Source organism: Benincasa hispida, chromosome 1 (assembly GCF_009727055.1).
Source record: "Benincasa hispida cultivar B227 chromosome 1, ASM972705v1, whole genome shotgun sequence".
NCBI classification, from domain to species: domain Eukaryota; kingdom Viridiplantae; phylum Streptophyta; class Magnoliopsida; order Cucurbitales; family Cucurbitaceae; genus Benincasa; species Benincasa hispida.
Genome location: NC_052349.1, coordinates 8,462,964 through 8,485,489, shown reverse-complemented (window position 1 = coordinate 8,485,489; position 22,526 = coordinate 8,462,964). Strand labels below are relative to the sequence as shown.

Genomic DNA, 22,526 nt, shown 5'->3' with positions numbered 1-22,526 from the left:
GAAAGTTCACACTTCAAGCCATCACATCTTTCACTTTTGGATTTGAATTTTCTTTACCAAAACACTGGTTGTTTGGGTGATAAGATTTTTGCTGTTTGTGTCCGTTGTCATGCAGGGTTGAGGGTTTTCAATTTGGAAGTGCTTTTTTTTAAACTTATATATATATATATATGAGCTTGGGGATAACCATCATCATTCAGCCCAATCAACATAAACTAAGCAAACCCCATACGATGTTTCTAAGTTTCATCATGTTTCAAAACAAGATTGGCCATGTCATGTATAGTCTCAATAATCCCAACATTACATTCTCTTATATCTATCATCAATAATATTTCTAGCTACATTATATTCACCAATCCACCCTTCTGTTTTTTTAATATGCTTTTCATTTTCTATGGTTTTGAATCCCTTGGTCCCTTTTTCTCATTTTGCTTATTTTGCTCTTAGGGATAAAGAGCACGATCAGTGTTGAAAAGTTCGAACAAAATCATCCTCAAAATATAAATAATATCGAAAAGTTTGGTTGAATTAATCAAATGCATCATATAAGAGAATCAAACAGGAAAAACTTTACATGAAATGGAATTTGATGATGATGATGCTTCATTAAGTTCCTATTTAATGGCATGCCAACATTACAGCAAGGTAGAAACTAGGTAGTAGTAGGCTAGAGAAAATGAAAAATGAAACCAAGCAAGAGGAAAAACATTCTCTTGATTATCATACATTATTCACATATCACACAGAGAAAACCAAGAACCTAAAACTCAGGACATAGAAGGTTAAAGAGCTTCAAACAATAAATTTTAAAGATCCAAGATGGTGAAGTTTGGCTTGTCTTGCTCATCGTCTGGCTTCAGAGGAGCCGGTAGCTTCATCACTCGTGTGACTTGGGGAGTTTGCTGGTATTGATCTCGCTGCACAGTTTGCAGTAGATGGGATATGAATATGGAAGCATACAGAGTGGCGCTAAAGCTCACCGAGGGGCCAACTGTTTTAGCTAATGCATCTTGAAACCTACCATCTCCACCCCCCCTCCGTTTTCTTTCGGTGTGATCGTGCCAAGCTTCTTGTATTTTGTAGGCTGCCCAAACTTTCCATTGATGAGAGTAGAACCTAGAGAACAAGGATTAAAAATCAATTACTTCAGAAGTAGTTGAATGAAAAAACTTTTATGTGTAAGTTGAGTAAGAAGAACATGCCTCACTGAGAGTTGGAACTGCTTGCTATTGAGGCGCTGGAAGTGGAATTGACTAGTTACAAATTTCAACTCATTAGCCGTTAGAGCAAAGGCTTCAACCTCAGTTAGAGTTTTAATTGTTCTGTTTGAAATGGGAAGAGAAGTGGAGGTGGGATCCATTGCCCATTGAACTAGCTCTTCACCACAAAATTCGCCAGCGTTGAGAGTGGCCGAGAGTGGGTCATTTTTCCAACCACAAGTAATAATAGTAGCCAGCTGTCCTTTCATGATAAATAGCATCATATCAATTGGGTCACCCTCTTGCAGAATGAAGCTCTTCTTTGTGAATAACACAGGCTTGAGATATTCGCACATCGAGTCCAACAGTTGTTTATCCATGCTGCTAAAAAATGGCACCTAAAGCATTCCTGAGTTAACAAATGTTGAAAAAATTTCACAGGTGGAATATGGCAAAGTTGAAGGAAAAGAACTCACTTTCTTAAGATGGGCCAAGCAAAGGTGGTGTTTGATGTCCCTCCTGAGGTCTTTAGGAAGGTTACTGATGAGTTCCTCTTCCTTAACTCCCCTATTTAGCTGCCATTTGTATTGATCATATCGTCGAATACGTTGCCTCAACTCCTCTGGGAGCATACGATGTGCCATCCAATGCTCAGCGTCTCTTCGGTTGATTCTCATCTGCTCTATTTTAACTGTTGCAGATTGCAGATATTTCTGTCAAGGGGAACAATTCATAGTTGAAAGTTGGAGCAGTCAAGTAGAGAATGAAGTATACAAATATGGTAGAGCAATGGAACCATAATGTTTGGAGCACAAGTAATTATCCTCCTGAACTTGAAGCAACCGCAAAAAGAGTGAATTGAACATCATGCATTACCTGAATATTGCTAATGAGAAGCGCAAATAAAACCAAACCAAGGGTGGCAATGAAGACAGCAAAAAAAACCTCCCCCATGTACTTGCTTACTTTAAGGTTTTGTCCACTAGAGCTGTAGAAACATAAGCAAGTTCTTTCAGAGTGTATGGTGTACTCCGAAGCATTAACATAAAATGTGTGTAAAAGAATATGCTTCATGGATGATACAGATAAACATTTGGAAAACTTGGAACTTATAACAATAGATTCACATATATCATATCGTATTCCTTAGCCATGAAGGAACATGGGAAATTTATACCGACCTGACATTTTGCAGAGCCCACCAGAAGGAATAGAATAATTTCCGGAAAAAGTTCATTGTTGTTGTTAATTGAAACTCAAGGGCTTTACCAAACATCCCAAATTCGAAATTCTTGCCATCTTCGAACTTCTTAGGACAGCAGAACTGATTTATAGACGAGTATACTTGTCCTCTTTGATCTCCACAGTACAGAAAATTGTGGATACAGTTATTTTCCTTGCATTTGTTGAAGCAATCTTCCTTGCAATTGTTGAAGCAATCTTCCATGCATTTCTCGAACCAACATTTTGCTTGTCGTTCGATTGATAACAAATACCAAATGGCACCAACTACCTAATTCAGTACATTCGCTGCTCATAAGAGAATTCCTATTAAACCAAAAAATATAACTTCTGACTTAAGTTAAATGAACACATACATTACTAGCTTGTATATAAATGAGGAGATTGAAGGCAGCTCCACTCCAAGCTGTTTCTGTCAGTATGCCAGAAGTTCTGGTTACTTCTCTATATAGTGGATAAATTCGGAGAAGTCTTGGAATATATTGCAAAATAACTGCAATCTTCACGACATCCTTTGTCTTCAATGGAATCGGGCCTTTCGTTGCAGTTACGATTGCAAATACCAAAAGCTGAATGACATGACCAAGTTATCTTAAGCAGTAGGTTCAATTCCGTGAGGCAATCAATATTGCTCAAACACAAAGGATTCACAAGAATCGATCCAAAGACTCGAAAATAATTCATTCTTAAACCAGATATCGAAAAAAACAAGCACACAATCTTTTGTACAATGTCAAGAAAGATAAGATTGTGGACTGAGCTATAGAGAACTTGTCATCCAAAATATGTAACATTCCAAATAAGAAAAAAAAAAACAAATGTTATGTGCTCTTGATGCAAAGACTAGATGATTAAAGATCAAATTTATCATAAATCATTGACTTAAACTTTTGAGTTGAGTGCTAATGTACCGAAACGGTACAAAATTTATACCTGAGGCAGTGGGAGAATGGATAAGATATCGATCAAGAAGTTTGAGAAGATATATTTCTTTGCTATATCTACTGGATCTTTGATCAATTCACCACTTCCAAAAACCGGTAAAGAAGGGGGAAGAAAGCCGGTTCGAAATTCAAAGATCATGTGAAGTAGATAAAATAAGTCGATGAATGAACGAAGAACACAAGCAATGATCATAAGTTGTCGGTCCACGGTTAGGCAATAACGTTTTTCATCGATCACTGGGATGAAAAAGAAAAGAGTATCCACGGCTACTGCTATGACAGAGGAGAGCACAAATATCTTGTTCCATTGCTGAAGAAATGGCTTATTTGGATCAAGAATTTTCTTCCAAAATTTTGGTTTCTTTACCGACTGATCACCTGAATGCTTGAAGCCTAAGCCTGTAATTATTCTTCTAAAGCTATCAGAAACACTTGAAAATCTTCTCTCTATGCTTTCCAATATTGACCCCGGAGACAGTCTGCTTCTATATTGGTAACCTCCATATCTGCCATGAAAATTAGAAGTTGGATGTCCAAACCTATGTATGATAAATTAAGTACATGTCAGTTTTGATAGGATCAGGTTCAAGCAAGTTATTTTATGGAAATAATTAATGGAAGCATTTCAGTATCTCGAGACAACAAGAACAGACTGTATATATTCAGTAAATTTAAAAGCAGGAGAAAGAGAGAGAGTTAAGAATGTTCAAACCTTACAGATTTTGGTATCTGGGAACCCATAAACTTGGACATCAATATCCAAAATGTGGGGCTAAACTCTGCCTCTGATGGTAGTGTATGTGCTGGCTTAGCTTCAGAAGCAAAATCTTTGTCAGTGAAATACAAGTTTCAAAACAGGAAAACTTACAGTTCCATGAAGCTACTAGGAAAACTTAACCTTTCTTCTCATATAAAATATGATCACTTACATGAAAGACAAGAAGAAGTGGCAATTAAGCTTATGAAAAAAAAAAAAAAACTTTCTTCAATCAACTGGTAATGAAAAAGCCAATGTTACAAGAAAATGTTATGTCTTTATTAGAGCTTTATAACAAAGTGATTTTTCTATCCTACTTTTCCTTGTCTTGCTACAAGCATTTTGGACCTTTCAAGTAATGTTTTACATGCATGTCAATTTGTTAGCAAAAAGAAACTGTGTTAGAATAATCTCACTCTGGTTTCTCTGGTGCTGTCTGTGAAATAACAAAGTCTCACAAAGAACAAAAACTGTAAATATTATTAAAGTCAAGCCCCAAATAACCCAATTTTGGCTACCTACAAAAGAATCTTTGATCAATAATGTCATTTTCTATGAAAGACACTTTGCAAAGTTTGATGTGCTTATTCATGCATAGCTCCTTGAATTTCCCCTTTTTCTATGAAAGGGGAAGTTCTTACTTTAAAGCAGTTGCCATGGTTTTTCTTCTTTTTTTCTCACTACTTTATTTTAAAGGGGTGGAATTCTAATCAAAGTGACAACAATGAAGACAGAGATTTATAACATTATTTGATAAAGTTACAATCCTCTTGATTTTGGGATGATAAGAAAGGGCTCTTCTTTAATCATGCTAGAGGCCCCTCAATTTTTTTTTTTTTTTAAAAGAATTTTGTCAAGAAAAAAATAGTTTCTAAGAGCCCGTTTGATAATGTTCCCATTTTCTGTTTCTTGTTTTTCGTTCCTTGTTTCTTGTTTCTTGTTTCTTGTTTCTTGTTTCATCATTTTTTAGAACAAGAAAGATGAATATGTTTGATAATTAATCATGTTTCTTGTTTCTTGAAAAAAAAAAGAAGAACAAAAAATTGTTTGATAACTATTTCTTGTTTCTCGTTTTTTGTATTTTTTTCCTTACATTTTTTTTCATATTTTATAGTATAAATATAATCTAATTATATAAAATAAAAAGATATGTAGCATGCATTAAAATATAAAAAATAATTATCAAATATTTAAATTATCGAATACACATAAGTCTTGATCTAAAATTAATATCGATAATACAATTGTTTCTATCATACATATGTTGCTAAAATTTGATTTACAATATTATTTCTCACTCAAGTAATTTATTTTAAATTTTAAATGATGTAGACTCAAATCTAACTCAATTATATTATTATGCAAATTTTGTGGTTGTAAAAATATTAAAATGAACCTAAATTAATATCTTAGTAAATAAAATTTATATTAGTTTTGTATGTAAAAAAAATAAGAAAATATATATATAAATGCATATTGCAAGATTTAAAATTTAAAATTCAAAATTAAAAAAATATTTATATATACATATTGAAAAGAAAAATTATTTTAAATGACAACTATTGAAAATATTTACAAATTATGGCAAAATATCACAATCTATTTGTGATAGATCGTGATAGATAGTAAAATTTTGTTATATTTGTTAATATTTTGGTTCATTAGTCTATATTTGAAAATAACCCTATTGAAAATTTGAAATTTTATAATCAAAATAATATATAAATCTAAATATATGGAACTTCAAAATTCAAAGCTGAATTTGCTATATTTGTAAATATTTTAGTTCATTTTCCTATATTTGAAAACAACCTTATTGAAAACTTGAAATTTGAAAATCAAAATAATATATAAATCTAAATATTTGAAAATCAAAATTCAAAATTAAATTTGCAATATTTATATATATTTTGGTTCATTTTCCTATATTTGAAAATATCCCTATTAAAAATTTGAAATTTGAAAATTAAAATAATATATGAATCTAAATATTTGAAAATTTAAAATTCAAAATTAAATTAACATATAGATATAAAAAAATAAAGAAAATAAATATAAATAAAAGAAAGAAATAATTATAATAGAAATATAAAAAAAAATATAGAGAAACAAAATATAAAAGAAAGAAAGAAGAAATATAAAAAAAAAAATATAGAGAAAAAGGAAATACAAAAGAAAAAAAAAGAAGAAAATAAATATAAATAAACGAAATATAAAAAAAAAATATAGGGAAAAAAGAAATATAAAAGAAAGAAAGAAAAATAAAATAAAAAAATATTTAGTGTGATTTAGGAATGTCTTTTCACCAATTACCCAAGTCTTCACTTTAAAATATTAAAGGAACAACTTTAAATGAAATATAAACAGAATAGGAGAAACTACTTTTTGTAGTACCTCGATTTTAGCCCCATTTTTAGAAACGTTTATCAAACTTTAAGAACAAAAAACATGAATGGTTATCAAATAGGTCAGTTTCTTAGAAAATGAAAAATAAAAACAAGAAACAAGAACGTTATCAAACAAGGCATAAATTGTCACTAATAAACCAATTTTGTTTGACTGTATAAATCCTTATTTAAAACAACCAAAGATTTTGTCTTTAATGTGTGTGGAAATTCTTAGCTCAATATGAAAATCAAAGGTAAGATTTGTATTGCAAGTGAAACACAACAGTTACCTTGTTGAAGGTGTAAAGGCATTTTTCTAGACAAAATTCCTTCGCTCTTTTTTTTCCATTTCTTATGTTCCTCCATGCATTGTATTTGTGGGCATGTCTTGTGTCACAATCGCCTTTTTTTAAGCTTCACTTAGTGGTTGTACAACACTTGTTCCCGCTCAAGAACAAGTCAGCCAATTCGAATTCGAATTGTCGATGGCACACCGAGTGCCTCTTACAACCTCCACCCCCATTTCAAAGAAAACAGTTTTAATAAACGAGTTTAGAGAAAAAGGTTTTCGCACATGTTTGAAAGCATGATTTGAGCAAATAAAGATTGTACTAGGCTAGAAAGCAAGAAGCAACAACAATGGCTTTATAGCATACTACTCAGGGTATGAGGAAATGATGATTAGTCTTATCCCCATATAGTACATTCTAAACAAAAAGCCAATTGGCACTCTTGTATATGCAAAAGGGCGAATGGTCACTTACAATAAAAAGTATAAGGAAAGGAAACTAACATAACTAATGAAATACATAACACGAATGAAGGAACCCTTGTGAGGGGAACCTTGATCGGAAGAAATTATGCATTCACAAATACAAATGTAGCATGATAATTTAGGAATAAAATAAATGGGGTTTAGAAAACCCTTACCTTTGAATACTTTCTTCATGAATCCTTCTCCTCTGTGTACGAAATCCAATAATGGGCCAATTGAACACTATCACTTGGGAACCTCAGTATTCTCTGGTGAGAATCCAAGAGGTGTGGGCTCTAGTGATTTTGGATTGAGAGGGAGATTTTTCTTATTGAGAGAAAGGAGGAAGGAGCAGGGGATTCTCTTCTTCAGGATCAAGAAACTGTTTTGCGTTTAATTTTCAAGAAAAAGAAGGCAGTTGAAGCCAAAAGCCACTCCTACACGTTGTGAGAGAAAAAGGTAACTTTCTACCTAAAACAATCATTATAATTAAATTTAAATTAAAATAATAATTTTAATAACAAACTTTAATATATATATATATATAATAACAACTTTATCATATTATATATATTAAACTATATGTTACATCAAATATAACACATAACCTATAGTTTAATATTGTATCCAATACAATATAACCTATAGTTTAATTTCTCTCATTAATGACTTTTAATATAAATCATATTTATATTAAATTCAATTATATGAATCCAATTCATATAATTAATATTTGAATCATATTCAAATATTTATTTCCTCTGATAGTTAATATTATAATGTATCAAATAAGATTATAGTAATTATATCATATATAATTAAAATTAAATTAATTATATCACATATAATTAATTCCATCAATTAATTTGAACAATTCAAATTAATCCAAAAACTGATTCTCATTAAATCCCGTTGAGCTACTGAGGGGACCTCAGGGACCTGTAGCTTGAAGTCCAACAGTACGTGAATAATTAATTAAATTCTTTACCATCCGTTAACTATTGGACACTCCACTAAAGATCGACAGATGCACTTTTCGCACTACAGATATATTTTTATTTCCATTGGATAGAACCAATCAACAGTACATGTCCCTTCACAAATTGCTCGTAAGTATAGCTGGCCTAAATTACCATTTTGCCCTTGTAGTTACATCTAACTTCTTAAGTACCACTAATCCATCTAATGAACAATAAATCATAGTCCAACTATGACCAAACCCCTCTCCGGCTAGGAAAGAGTGTGATGCCACATTGTTCAAGCCCCGGAATCAGCCCTTAAAGGAGGAATTTATCTACTTACCCCAACCTCGAGGAATGAGTGAATTCCTTATTGTGTAGTTATGTTACCAGCTCCCTAATCAAACGAAACCCCAAAATAGTAGGCTTATTGAGTCGGCGATCTGGCCACTTTCACTCATACAAATCAAAGGATGGCCCTCACAGGCAAGAGTTTACAACTCACTCAGGATTCAGGTTATCTTACCCATGGTCATCCTGGTGAAATGTAAGTCTCTATTATGAATGGCGTTATATAATGAGACTAAACATTTTGTGGTTCGGTCTTATACAAACTCCTTTGTATAGAATATCTCCGCTCACATGTCTCCACACGAATGATCAGAATCATATCATTTGTAGCACTTCACAACAATTGTAACACCTACAAAGCGGGCCATACTCGTAGTGTCACAAGGATAAGGTATCCAGTCTTATCCATCTATTACAGATCATTTAGGCTATCACTTAAACATGATCCACCCGTATGTCTCTACATACATGTTTAAGCTACAAAATAATTTTGGATGTTAGTTTATTGGTTTGTGGTTAATGTAACTAATTTTGAAATAAAACATCAAATATTTTATTATGAAAATAAAATTTTTGTACATTATCGTGAGGGCTTTTGTAAACGGATCAGCAACATTGTGCTTTGAAGCTATCTGCGTGACGATCATGTCCCCTCAATGTACAATCTCTCGGATGAGATGATACTTTCGCTCAATGTGTTTATCGCGCTTGTGATTCATAGGCTCTCAGGAATTAGCCACAACACCACTATTATCACAATAAAGTGTGATGGACTTTGACATGTCTGGAACGACCTCTAGATCCGTCAAGAATTTCTTGAGCCAAACAGCTTCTTTATCAGCTTCACAAGCTGCTATATACTCAACCTTCATAGTGGAGTCAGTAATGCACCCTTGCTTGGTGCTCTTCCAGACTACTCCTCCTCCGTTAAGAGTGAACATTAATCCTAATATGGATTTCCTAGAATCCTTATCAGTCTGAAAATCAGAATTCTTATATCCAGTAAGGATCAGATCCTTAGAACCATACACAAGTATGTAGTCCCTCGTTCTCCGTAGATACTTGAGAATGTTTTTAACGGAGGTCTAGTGATCAAATCTTGGATTAGACTGATATCTATTGACTATCCCCACCACATAGCAGATGTCAGGTCTCGTACATAACATCGCATACATCAGGTTGCCAATATCAGATGCATAGGGAATCCATTTTATCTCTTCAGCCTCTTGAGGTGTCTTAGGACACTGTTCCTTAGAAAATATAACTCCATGCCTCAAAAATAGCAAACCTTTCTTGGAGTTCTGCATCAAATACTTGACAAGTATTTTGTCAATGTATGATGTTTGAGACAAAGCTAGCATTTTATTCTTTCTATCTCGAAAGATCTGAATTCCCAGAATAAACTGAGCCTCTCCCAAATATTTCATTTTGGAATTGGGTTGCTAGCCAGTTCTTAACTTCAGTCAGTAGACTTACATCATTCCCATTGAGTAGAGTATCGTCTACGTATAATATTAGAAAAGCTACTGAACTGTTGATGATCCTCTTGTATACACAAAGCTCATCAACATTTTGATCAAAGCCATAAGATTTGATCTCAATATCAAATTTTATGTTCCAAGATTGAGAAGTCTGCTTTAGTCCATAAATGGACCAATTAAGCCTACAAACCTTTTTCTCTTGAACTTAGTTATGAATCCCTCGGGCTGCTCCATATAGATGGTCTTCTCAAGATTGCCATTCAGAAAGGCAGTCTTGACGTCCATCTACCAAATCTCATAGTCATAATATGTGGCAATGGAAAGGAGAATCTGAACATACTTTAACATGGTAAAAGGTGAGAAAGTCTCCTCATAGTCGACTCCTTTAACCTAGGTATAACCCTTTGTCACTAATCTAGTTTTGAAGGTTTGCACCTTCCCATCAGCACCCCGTTTTCTCTTATAGATCCATCTGCAACCTATAGGTTTTACCCCATCAGGTTAATCTACAAGATCCCATATTGAATTAAAGTACATTGACTCCATTTTGAGATCCATAGCATTAATCTACTCATCTTTATCAACATCCCTCATTGCTTTCTTATAAGACAATGGTTCCTCAATATCTTCGTTAGCTACCATAGCAAGGATTTTAATTAAACCTATATAATGGACAGGTGGGTTTGCAACCCTCCCACTGTGTTGAGGTTCCCTCAACACTTGAGGTGGATTTGACCTACTAGATGATCCAACTTTAACAACTCTTGTTAAGGTGTTGGGTTCTTCAACAACTCTTGTTGAAGGTTTAGTAGTTTTTTTGGAAAGTTCATTTAACACAATTTTATTGTGGGGCTTGTGCTCCCTTATATGGTATTCTTTAAGAAAAATAGTATTTATCGATACAAACACTTTGTTTTCTTTTGAGTCGAAGAAGTAACCACCTCTTGTTCCTTTGGGGTAGCCTAATAGACACAATTTTGAACGAGATTCCAGTTTCTTAGGATTAGCCTCAAGCACATGTGCTGGACAACTCCATATTCTGAAATGATGTAAACTAGCTTTACAACCATTCCATAACTCCAAAGGTATTCTAGTAACACTCTTGGATGGAACGCAATTCAAAATATACGCTGCAATCTCCACTGCATAACCCCAAAACGAGTCAGCTAAGGAAGCATAACTCATCATAGACCGAAACATGTCTAACAAGGTTCAATTTCTCATTTCTGATACACCATTCTGCTAAGGTGTACCAGGTGCTGAGAGTTGGGATACAATTCCATGTTCTATCAAAGAGTTTTGGAATGTCAGATCCATAAACTCTCCACCACGATCAGATCAAAATGTCTTTATTGTTCTATTTAATGCATTTTTTGTTTGGGATGATGCCCTAAAGTCTCGTGTCCTGTAGTTTATAAGTAGTTTGTATGAACGCTTGTGATGTATAATATATGATATTTACTTCACTTCTTGACTTTGCACATTGGATATTTTATTTGTTTTACCATAAACCAATAAACTAAAATCCATGATTATCATTATGTAACTTAAGCATGTATGTGGTGACATAAAAGTGGATCATGTCTTAAGTGATAACCAAAATGGTCTGTAGTATATGGATATAGGAAGGAAACCTTATCCTGATAACGCTACGGATGCGGCCCGCTTTGTGGAATAGTTACAAGTGTTGTGACTTGCCACAGATGGTTTGATCCTGATCATTCGTGTGAGGACATACGAGCGAAGACGTCCTATATAAAGAGTTTGTATAAGGCCTGACCATGAAGTGCTAACGTCTCGTTATATAATGCCATTCATGACAGAGACTTCACTTCACTAGGATGACCATAGGTAACATGACCTCAATCCTGAGTGAGTTGGGAACTCTTACCATTGAGGGCAGTCCTTTGATTTGCATGGGTGCGAGTGGCCAGGTCGCCGACTCAAACCTACCACTTTGGGGATTCGTCTGATTTGGGAGCTAGAACTCAACTACACAAGATGGAATTCACTCCTTCCCAGAAACAGGGGTAAGTAGATAGATAGCTCCCTTAAGAGCTGATCCTGGGGCTTGAACTATGTGATGCTACACATCTTATCACGGCCTGAGAGGTGTCCACACATAGTAGAACTATGTTGTATTGTTCATTATAGGGATCAGTGGTACTTAAGGAGTCAGATGTAACTATAGGTGCAAAACGGTAAATTGGCCCAGCTGTACTTACGAGCATCTATAAAGGGTTATTGTACTCATGATTAGTTATATACGATGGATGCATAAATATATTTGTGGTAAGAAGAGTTCAGTTGTCGGTCTTTAGTGGAATGCTGGGCAGTTAACGGATGGTGGATCTCGTGGCTGAAGGGTTTAGTCAACTATTCACGTATCATTGGAGCTTTGAGCCATAGGTCCATAAGGTCCCCTTGGTAGCTTGGATACAAGTTGAGAATCAATTTTTGGATCAGTTTGAAATGTTCAAATTGACAAGAGGGAGTTCGATTATATATGATATAATTGAACCGGTTAATTATATATGTTGTGATTGACTAAATGTATGAGATATATTAATTTAGAGGCAATTGGATATAAATATGATTTATATCAAGTAGAGGAGAAAACACTATGGTTGATATATGATATCAAACTATAGATTATGAATATAATATGATTATATTTATTTTTTTTATTAATTGGAAAATTATGGGATAATTGCCTTGTTTGCTCAGCAACCATACGATAGTGGGAAGTTCAATTCGGTTTTCGTAACTGAAGAATAAAATGGAAATTGTTTTCATTTTGCAAAGCAGACACACATAATTGCTCATAGAGTGTTTGGTATTTGATTGCTTAGTGATTGAGAGCCTATACGATAGTGCACCTTTTGCTAAACAACCACGCACCCGCGTGCACGCGCTTTACTAAACGATCGCTTAGCACTCGAGCGTTACTAAACAATCATATAGACAATCGCCTAGCTTTTTCTACACGATCGTGTATCTCACCTAAACGATCAAGCATCCTAACTATACGATAGTCGTTCCCTTCTCCCACTTGCTTGATCATTGTACACGATCTCTTTTCCTCCTCACCTCTACCAAATTCAAATAGAGCCCACATTTTGGATTCTAACTCCAAGAATACTAAAGGCTCCGCGTGATGATGTCGTCCCCATTTCCTACTGTTCGTATGAAGCCGTTCGTGGTAGATGACCGGGGTGTTAGTGAACGATTGTCTGACGTTCTAGCAAGAGCGCAAGAAGTCCGTTCATGTGAGAGCAAGATTTTTTCTGAAGAAAGTCTTCAACTGGTAAGTCCTCGTTCTCTTGTTTATTTATCTGAAAGCATGCCAGTAATTGAGTTGTTTAATGCATATCTGTATGTGTGAATGTAAATGTGGAAATTCTGTCACAATGAATTAGAAAGATCCACTTCTGCTCATAGGTACTCTTGTATAAGAGTTCCTTCAATTGGTATCAAATCTAGGTTTCTGATATTCCAAATTCATTGATGCAAAGAATCACATTTACATTCTCGGTAGATAAAACATGTCTATTCTCTATTTTAAGCGTTAATTCGTCTATGGATGTGTGGATTAATGGAGTTTTCTAGGATGAAACCTCGGTTTATTAAATTCTTTTACATTTCCAGTTAATTGTAAAGCCCCTGCGTTTTTTGGCATAATTAATTGCTATCGAGTTTATACTCAAAGTTAGTTTGAGTTTTGAGTCGTTCGTGATGAAGCTTCGTAGTAAGGGTTACTGTTCTTCGAGGAAGAAGACGATCAAGCGTTGGTCGGGTCGTGTAGACGATGGGGTAGACAATCATTGAGTATCAGATACTCGGGTGTCGTTTAACGCACGCGCACTAGATGATCATATAGCTCAGCATGCCTCATCGCTTAGTTTCTGACTATATGATCGCGGAGGAAATCGTGTGGTAAATCCTTTACCTATCGCGTGTTAAGCGATCGTCTAGATGATTAGGCTTCACAGCCTCGTTGTTATNTGTGGTAAATCCTTTACCTATCGCGTGTTAAGCGATCGTCTAGATGATTAGGCTTCACAGCCTCGTTGTTATCTAAGCGATCATTTAGCATTTGTGTTATCATCTAGTGTGCACTACACAATCGTTTACCTGTAGGCGTTCACTACACGATGGGAGCTTCGCTCGATGGTTCAAGATCCGATTCGCCTATGAACCAGTTTGCTCGGTGGAAAAATGTAATAGATAGAATTTTTCATCACAATTTTTGAGGTGATTCATCTCGGTCCATCAATCTATGGTTTTATACATGAGATGTATGGTTTATTTTATATGTCATATGGTATGTACATATAGAAAAATCCCACCTTAGGTTATGCATTTGTTATGCATCATTTCTTTATTATAAATGTTATGATTTAGAGAAGCATAATTTAAATTACGTAAGAGCATGCTCATGCATCATATAATATAAGAGTTATATTTATGCATGCATAAAAGGCATTGACATGCATCATCTTTATATTATAAATGTTATAGTATAAGGGTGTATGAAAAGTATGTGTGCTTGGTTATTACTTGAATATAAAAGTTATGTATAGTAATGACCGAACATTACATGAAGCATGACACATAGGTTCATTTATAAGCGTTATAAATACCTTGTTGTGTGGCAATGTATGTTTTAGTTGTTTCTTTTTAAAGGTTAAAGAGAAATTAGAACTATAATCAATAAGAAAGACATGCATACTCACTTAGGTTTAATTCATGGTTTTAAAATGTTTAAAACTTGGTTTGTTGGATTTTATGTCCTAAAACTCGTAGTTTGTAATATCATATTCTTGTTCAATAAAGCTGTTACTGAAAATCTTTAGTAAATTTAAATTCTATATTCATGAATCCAATAAACTAAGGTTCCGAGGCTATTAAGTTTAACTTTGAACTTTATGTAGTGACATAAATGTGGATCAAGTTCAAATATATATAGCCAAAATGGTCTATAGTATATGAATAAGGTTGAGCGCCTTATTCTGGGGACACTATGGATGCAGTCCATTTTATAGTTAGTACAAACGATGTAATCCTAAACCGTTCATGTGGAGACATGAAAATGGGGGCATCCTATGTAAAGAGTTTACATAAGACTGAACCATGAAATAGTCACTTTTTACGTTCTAAATGTCGTTTAATGTATAAAACTGACTATTTCATTAATTGATGACCTAGGTAACTTAATATTAATCCTGAGCTAACTATGAACTTCTATTCACTCGGAATTATCCTTAGAACTGCATAGGTGAGGGTAGCTCATTATCGCTGTCCCAATAAGCCTCCCATTTCAGGGGTAAGATCAGGTGGATAGCTGGGATCATAAGGTACAAGACAGAATTCACTCCTACTCGTTATAAGGATAATAGATAGGTTGTTCCCTTTAGTAATGAATCCAGGTCTTGAACAACGGGCCCCACCCTCTCATTGGCCCGAGAGGGATTCAGTTTATAGGTTGAACCTTAAACCAATTGTTCATTAAAGGATTATTGGAACTTAAGGAATAAGATGTAGTCTCGAGGATAAAATGGTTTTTATGACCAACCGAGATTACAAACAACTTATGAAGGATTAGCTTATTAATCATGGTTATATCATATAGACAAAAACATATCTATAGTGAAGGGAGTGCAACTACGGGACTATAGTGGAATGACCCGTGAGTTAACGAATGTTGATTAGCTCCATCTAAAGAGTTTAGCCAGCTAATCTCAGATCGTTGGAGCCCATGATCTATAGGTTCATTAGGTCCATTAGGTTCCCCTACTAGCTCATATGGAATAAATTTAGAACAGTATGATAGAATAATTCGAATTGTTCGAATTAAGTAAAGAGAGAGAAACCGACAAGTATATGTGATATAGTGGTCGATTTTTTAGTTTAGAGATACAACTTTAATATTTAAATTTGTGGATTTAAATATCAAGAATATGAATACGTTCATATTCAGAAGCTTGAAAATAATGGAAATGGTCAAAGATGTAAAAAGTCAAAGAGTTGACTTTTGACTTTGAAAAGTCAAACTTTGACCGACCTTATATTCAAATGTGATTTGAATTTCGAGAAAATGAATGCGGATTCAGGCTCGTGAGGTCAAAATTAGTCAACACGGAAAAAATCATAAAAAGTCAAAATGTTGACTTTTTGGTCAAAGTTTGACTTTGACAAAATCACTATTTTTCCCTTTGACTAAAGTTAGTGGGAAAATCCAAACTTTTGTTAGTGAGAAAATCCAAACTTTTGTTGGATAATTCCACTAACAAAATAGTGGGCTAGGTGTTGGTTTATAGTGGAGACATTAAGCCCACTTAGATAGTGGATTCTAGGTGTTAGGTTTTTATGAATTTGTTGCATACAATTTTGCATGGCCCTTTTCTATAAATATGGGCTTTTCAATTTGGATTAAAAACTTTTTGACATTTTGCAAAAATTAGTTTTTAAAATTGGGCTGAAAAAAACTAATCCCAACCCAAATTTCATTCTACTATTTCCATCTTTTTCTCTCTCTCGGGTTCTTCATCCATGGGGTCTCACACCCAGTTCTGAGTCCAGAGGATAGTAGGTCAGCTCTAGTGGTTGTCCGATTCGTGTTCGAGCGGAGATAGAAGAGTTTTGGGAGCTTCAAAGGTAATGTTTCTAAAAAAACCCTAATTAATTGATTTAGGGTTGTATGTTTAATTTATGCAATTAGAGTAAAATTATTCCTCATTTCCGCTGCGCATGCCTATTTTTCCATCATGGTTGACATAGACCTAAGATCACGGTTCTAATATGATTAGCAACCTTAGGCTTTAATATTTTAATCAGTTTAATAGGATTAAATTGACTAATAAAAGATTAAAGTGTAGCAAATCTATCTATAAGGGGCCTTTTGTCTAAGACGGATTCTGTCTAGGCTGGGGTATTTAGATTGACGGAAACGTAATACTCCTACCTGGGAATTTACCTGGAATGGTGAATTAGACAGATTTGATGCATGCATACAAGTTAAGGACAGTCCATTAAATAGTTTGAATGTGACTACTTGAACTTGTTTTATTTCAAAGACAAAAGTTGTTTTTTAGCGGACTTAATAAATAACTTAGACTAAAATAAGTAGCCGGATTGTCTAGGTTAATGAATCCCTAGTTAGAACATTCAGTGGGAGGTACCTGGGGCATATGATGCTTCATTTAAACCTTTCACGTTTCTCCCTTATAGTCCACACCGTGAGATCTACCATCGGCCTCGTGCCACCCAGTGTCCCCCTAAAGGATGATGTTTGGGTAGGTCAACATCAAGGTGGATGGAGAGAATGTTCATAGTAAGTGGGAGCGGGAAGTGTGACAGCATATCCCACGGTCTCTTTCGTTTGATTGAATAAAGTTTATGCACATCGCCTCAAGGCACCCAAGGAGTGTCCCCTTATAGGATGGCAGTTTGGCGCATTTCTTTATTTGATCTCTTTTAAAAAGATAAGGTTACTTAGTCTCTTGTCCTAATCTGTTTCTTCCCTACGGTGGGCTCATTAGGGCGGGACTCTAGCACCAAAAACAAGGGGTCACACTTACGGGAATTGTTAAGGGTTAACAGTTTTGGACCAAATAAATGGTGGTTGTTAGGTTTAGTTCCAAGAGTTGGTTCTGCCTAATGGTTGAGATTGTCTCATCCCAGTGAAGGGGCATCTGTTCACCCTACCAATGATGTTTGTCCTGCCTCACTGAGGCATGCATTGCAAAATAGAAGTCTTAAACACTTAGGGTACTTGGAAACTGTTTTCCTAAAACTAATTGGTTAAAATGTGGTTTAGCAAAGCCTTATAAAGTTTTGTTCGTTTTTCAGCAATGATTTTTAAAATGGCTACAGCCACAATCGCTTTGCTTAGCACCAAAAAACTTACTAGTGATAAACATTTCTAGTTGAGGAAACATATGATCACGACGATGATCATCGAGGATCTGATGTTTGCCCTTACGGAGGTATGTCCTTCTATTCCAGCTCTAAACGCCGTTCGAAATGTTTAGGAGGCATACAAGCGATGGACACGGACAAATGAGAAGGCCCGAGCCTATATCTTGGTCAGTCTTAGTGACGTGTTGGCCAAGAAGCATGAGCCCATGGTCTCAGGCATGAGATCATGGAGTCCCTGCGATGGATGTTCGGACAACTGTTTTGGACAGTCAAGCACGAGACTCTTAAATACATCTTCAACTCCAAAATGGAGGAAGGTACCTCTATTCGTGAACATGTACTTAATATAATGGTCTAGAATCGATGAGGGCAGTCAGGTTAGCATAATCCTGTATTCTTTGCTGGGAAGCTTTCTCCACTTTGTTAGCGGCGCGATTCTTAACAAAGTTGAATACACCCTTACAACTCTCCTCAACGAGTTGCAGACATACCAATCTTTATTGAAAAGTAAGGAGAGGAAAAAATGGTGAGGCAAATGTTGCTTCATCTTCTAGAACATTCCATCAATGTTCCACGATCTAGATGCTTGTTTCAACCCATAAATGGATCTATTAAGCTTGCAAACTCATTGCTCTTGATCTGGAACAATAACCCTCTGGTTGAGCCATGTAAAGGTCTCCTCAAGATTGCCATTCAGAAAGGGCAGTCTTGAGGTCTAATTGGCATATCTCATAATCATAAAATGTTGGCTATGGACAGGAGTATCTGATAGACTTCAACAATGACAATAGGTGAGAAAGTTTCCTCATAGTCCACTCCCTCGACTTGGGTATACCCTTTTGCCACGAGTCTAGCCTTAAAGGTCTGCATCTTTCCATCTACACCTTGTTTTCTCTTGTAGATCCACTTACACCCTATAGGTTTTACCCCATCAGGCAGATTCACCAGTTCCCAGACAGAATTGAAGTATATAGACTTCATTTCCTGGTTCATGACTTTAATCAACTCATCTTTGTCAACATCCTCCATTGTTTGCTTATAAGACAATGGATCATCGACCCCATCATCAGACATGATGTTTTGGGCTTCAATCAAACCCATGTAGCATTTTGGTGGGGTCATAACCCTCTCACTACATCGAGGTAGTCTCAACTCTTGAGATAGTTGACTAAATGTACCGACATCAACAACTCTTGTTGATCTATCAGTTTGTTCAACAACTCTTTTGAACTCTCAGTAGTCTCATTAGAATTCTCATGTAAAACAAGCTTGCTTCATGGTTTATGATCCCTGATGTGGTCTTCTTCCAAGAAAATGGCATTTGTCAACACAAACACCTTATTCTCACTTGGATCATAGAAGTATTCACCCCTTGTTTCCTTGGGGTAACCAATAAAGAGGAAAACTTTCGAACGCGATTCCAACTGTTTAGGGTTAGCCACAAGTGTTGGGATTGGTGTTCTAATTCTTCTAGAGTCTTGTAGTTTGTAAACTGTACACATTGTTATGAGTAAAATAAGAGTTATTTTATTTGGCATTTACTCATATCCAATAAACAAAGCTCCATGATTATTGTATGTAAACTTAAGCATGTATATGATATATACAAATGGATCATGCCTTAAGTGATAACCTAAAAAGTTCTGTAGTATAAGGATTAAGGAGGGATACCTGATCCTGGTGACACTACGGATACGACCCACTTTGTAGAGATTTGCAAGTGTCGTGAACTACTACAGATGGTAGATCCTGACCATTCATGTGGAGATATGCGAGCGGGAGTATCCTATATAAAGAGTTTGTATAAGACCGAACCACAAGATAACTAGTCTCTTTATATGACGCCATTGATATTTGAGACTTACATCTCACCTTAACGACTATAGGTGACATGACCTCAATCCTGAGTGTTTTAGGAACTCCTGTCTTTAAGGGCGGTTTTTTGATTAGTTGGTTATCATAATATTTATAATAATATTAATTATTGGATAATTATCTCTTTTTCTCAAATAACCAATTGAGTGGGAGGTTATTGGTGGTTTTATGGTAACCGTGAGATAAAAGGAAAATTTTTTTCCTAAATTTAGAAGAGTTGTTGTTCTCGGAAACACACTCATGGATTGTTGTCAAGTGAATTGGTTTTCACTAAACGATAGCTGAAAGAGAGACTAAACGATCGTGGAGTGACACTATACAATAGTTCATTCACCAACTTCTCAATCCTATTGAGGTTGATGTGACCTAACTTTAGATGTCAAATATGGGTGTTTTCCTTAGGAAAAACCTTTGGTCTTTTTGCAGTTGTCGCTGTACTAAACATTTCAGTATTAAGCAAGACTTTTATGATTAACGACCTTAGTACATATAAGTTATTTTCCATTGAACCAAAACCAATCTCCATTCCATTCTTGAAAATAAACACTTTACTCTTAGAAAAGAAGATGGTATAAACTTGTTCAATGAGACAAGAAACCAAGATTAAGTTCCTCTTGATATGAGGAACTATAAAAACATTATCCAGTAACAGATAACGTTTCTTATCCAAAAATAACTTCAGCCTGCCTACAGCAACAGTTGAAACAACTTCACCAGTACCAACTCGAAGAGTCAACTCTTCTTCTTCTAACGTTTTCCAAGAACTAAATCCTTGGTAGGAAGAACTAACGTGGTTAGTAGCACCTGAATCAAAGAATCACCATTCTCTACCAAACACGTCTTCAAGACAAATAAATCACATTTATTGTCTTTAGACTTCTTCCTATTTGGAGAGTAGTGGGATTAGTATCAGAACCTAAATAAGCTCCAAGTTCCATTTTAGAGAACAATTTTCGTCAATGAACTTCTTCAAAGTTAGCAACAATTGCTCTCTCTTTTAGTCCCTTGACATTCAAGAAAGACTAGAGATTATTTTGGGAACTGACACTACTGGTTTCTTTTTCATCCATCCCTTTGTGCTCAAAAAGTGAAAACTGACGTTCAAACAATTCTTGCACCGAGTCCATGATCTCACGTGCAATGATCATGTTCTCAACCCTTTTGGCCAAAGCTTCAGGTATGCTAGCCAAAACGTGAAGTCGAGCCAATAAGTTAGCCTTCATCCACACCTTATATGTATTACGAACATTTTGCGGTGCATAAAGGGTCGAGACTTGAGGACATTCCTCAACCATGACAAACTCGAGGTTGTTTACCATGAAATATGTTTTAAGAGACTCTTTCCAATGTATGTAATCGGTCAAATTAAAGAGGCAACTAATGGAAAATCATTCATGTTGCTAAAAAAACAAACACATTGATCTACATTAGATTTTAGCAAATACTCTTTGGAAAATAACATCCAATACAGTTTCACAAAACTGAAATGAACCCCATGTGACATCTAGTTTTGCAATGACACTTCAAAGGTTTAGGACAAAAGCCACTGAAGGGTAGTCAATTTATCCCTCCTCTAAATTGAGACACTCTCAACCAGTCATTAATACCAGAACAACTCTTGCTCCTATAACGACTAGCTATCATTGATTTGGTCAAGAAATCATTAACTTGCTTAACAATTTCCTGTAAGTATGACCCTTCATTTTAGATCCTAGAGTTCCGCCCCAAGCAGTCAATCTGAAGGGAAAAAATCCGATTGGGTAAAAACTAAAGTGACCCTATCCATTTCTGGAGTTCACCTTGATATAGACCAATCGCACAAAAGCCATTTGAAGGGGGATGCTCCCAGAGCGCCACGAGGCAGTGTAAAAAGATATCAGGTGCAAACCAATGAAGGAGACCGCATGACATGTTGACACACATCCTTCACCCACTTACTATAAACACTTTCTCCGTCCACCTTGATATTGACTCATGCAAATAACATCCGAAGGGGGATGCTCTCAGGGCACCATGAGACCAACATGAATCTTACGGCATAAACATTCAGGGAGAAACGTGAGTGAAATTATTGACATATCAAATATATCTCTTCCTCCCACTGAGTATTTTATTATCTAGAGTTTAGTTTACTTAGAAAAAACACGGCAAGGATTTTAACTTATTGACTTTTTAGGTTTGCCCAAAAGTAACAATTACTTTGGAAAGTTGAACAACTATTGATCATCATTCATTAAACTCTTTAATGAAGTCTTTGATCAACTGTTGTATACTTGTAGCAAATATATCTAATTCACCTTTCCAGATAGGTTCCCAGGTAGGGGTGTTTTATTTCCGTCAGCTTAAACATCCCAGCCTAGCCAGAACCCGCCTTAGACAAAAAGTGTCCCTTATAGATAGATTTAATACAAATTTAATCTTTTATGGAAATCAATCTAATCCTATTAAACTTAGGTTACTTTAGAACCATGAACCTATCTCAATCCAATTTTAAAACCCTTTTAAAACATAAGTTCGTCTAAGTTTGCATGCAACTCTTTCTTATTGATTTTAGTTATAATTTTCATTATAACGCTTATAACAGGAAACAACTAAAACCAACACAATGCAAACTTACACATACAAGACATTCATAACTTTTATAAACAAGCCTA

At 35.2% G+C, this 22,526-nt stretch overlaps 1 protein-coding gene across 2 annotated transcripts; it reads right to left on the bottom strand.

Moving 5' to 3' along the window:
* Window positions 1-557: 557 nt before the first annotated feature.
* On the bottom strand, window positions 558-4,580 carry LOC120075265 (cyclic nucleotide-gated ion channel 1-like). Of its 2 annotated transcripts, none has more exons than XM_039028492.1 (9): window positions 4,562-4,580; window positions 4,101-4,200; window positions 3,378-3,927; window positions 2,801-3,013; window positions 2,384-2,715; window positions 2,079-2,190; window positions 1,679-1,915; window positions 1,206-1,600; window positions 558-1,119 (listed from the first exon to the last, which is right to left on the bottom strand). In XM_039028492.1, exons 2-9 carry the CDS (start codon window positions 4,139-4,141, stop codon window positions 810-812), a joined length of 2,190 nt encoding a protein of 729 aa, XP_038884420.1. In that variant the 5' UTR covers window positions 4,142-4,200; window positions 4,562-4,580; the 3' UTR covers window positions 558-809. The 2 variants fall into 2 exon arrangements, with proteins under 2 accessions (XP_038884420.1, XP_038884413.1); XM_039028485.1 differs by lacking the exon at window positions 4,562-4,580 and adding an exon at window positions 4,318-4,476.
* Between the last annotated feature and the right edge of the window lie 17,946 nt (window positions 4,581-22,526).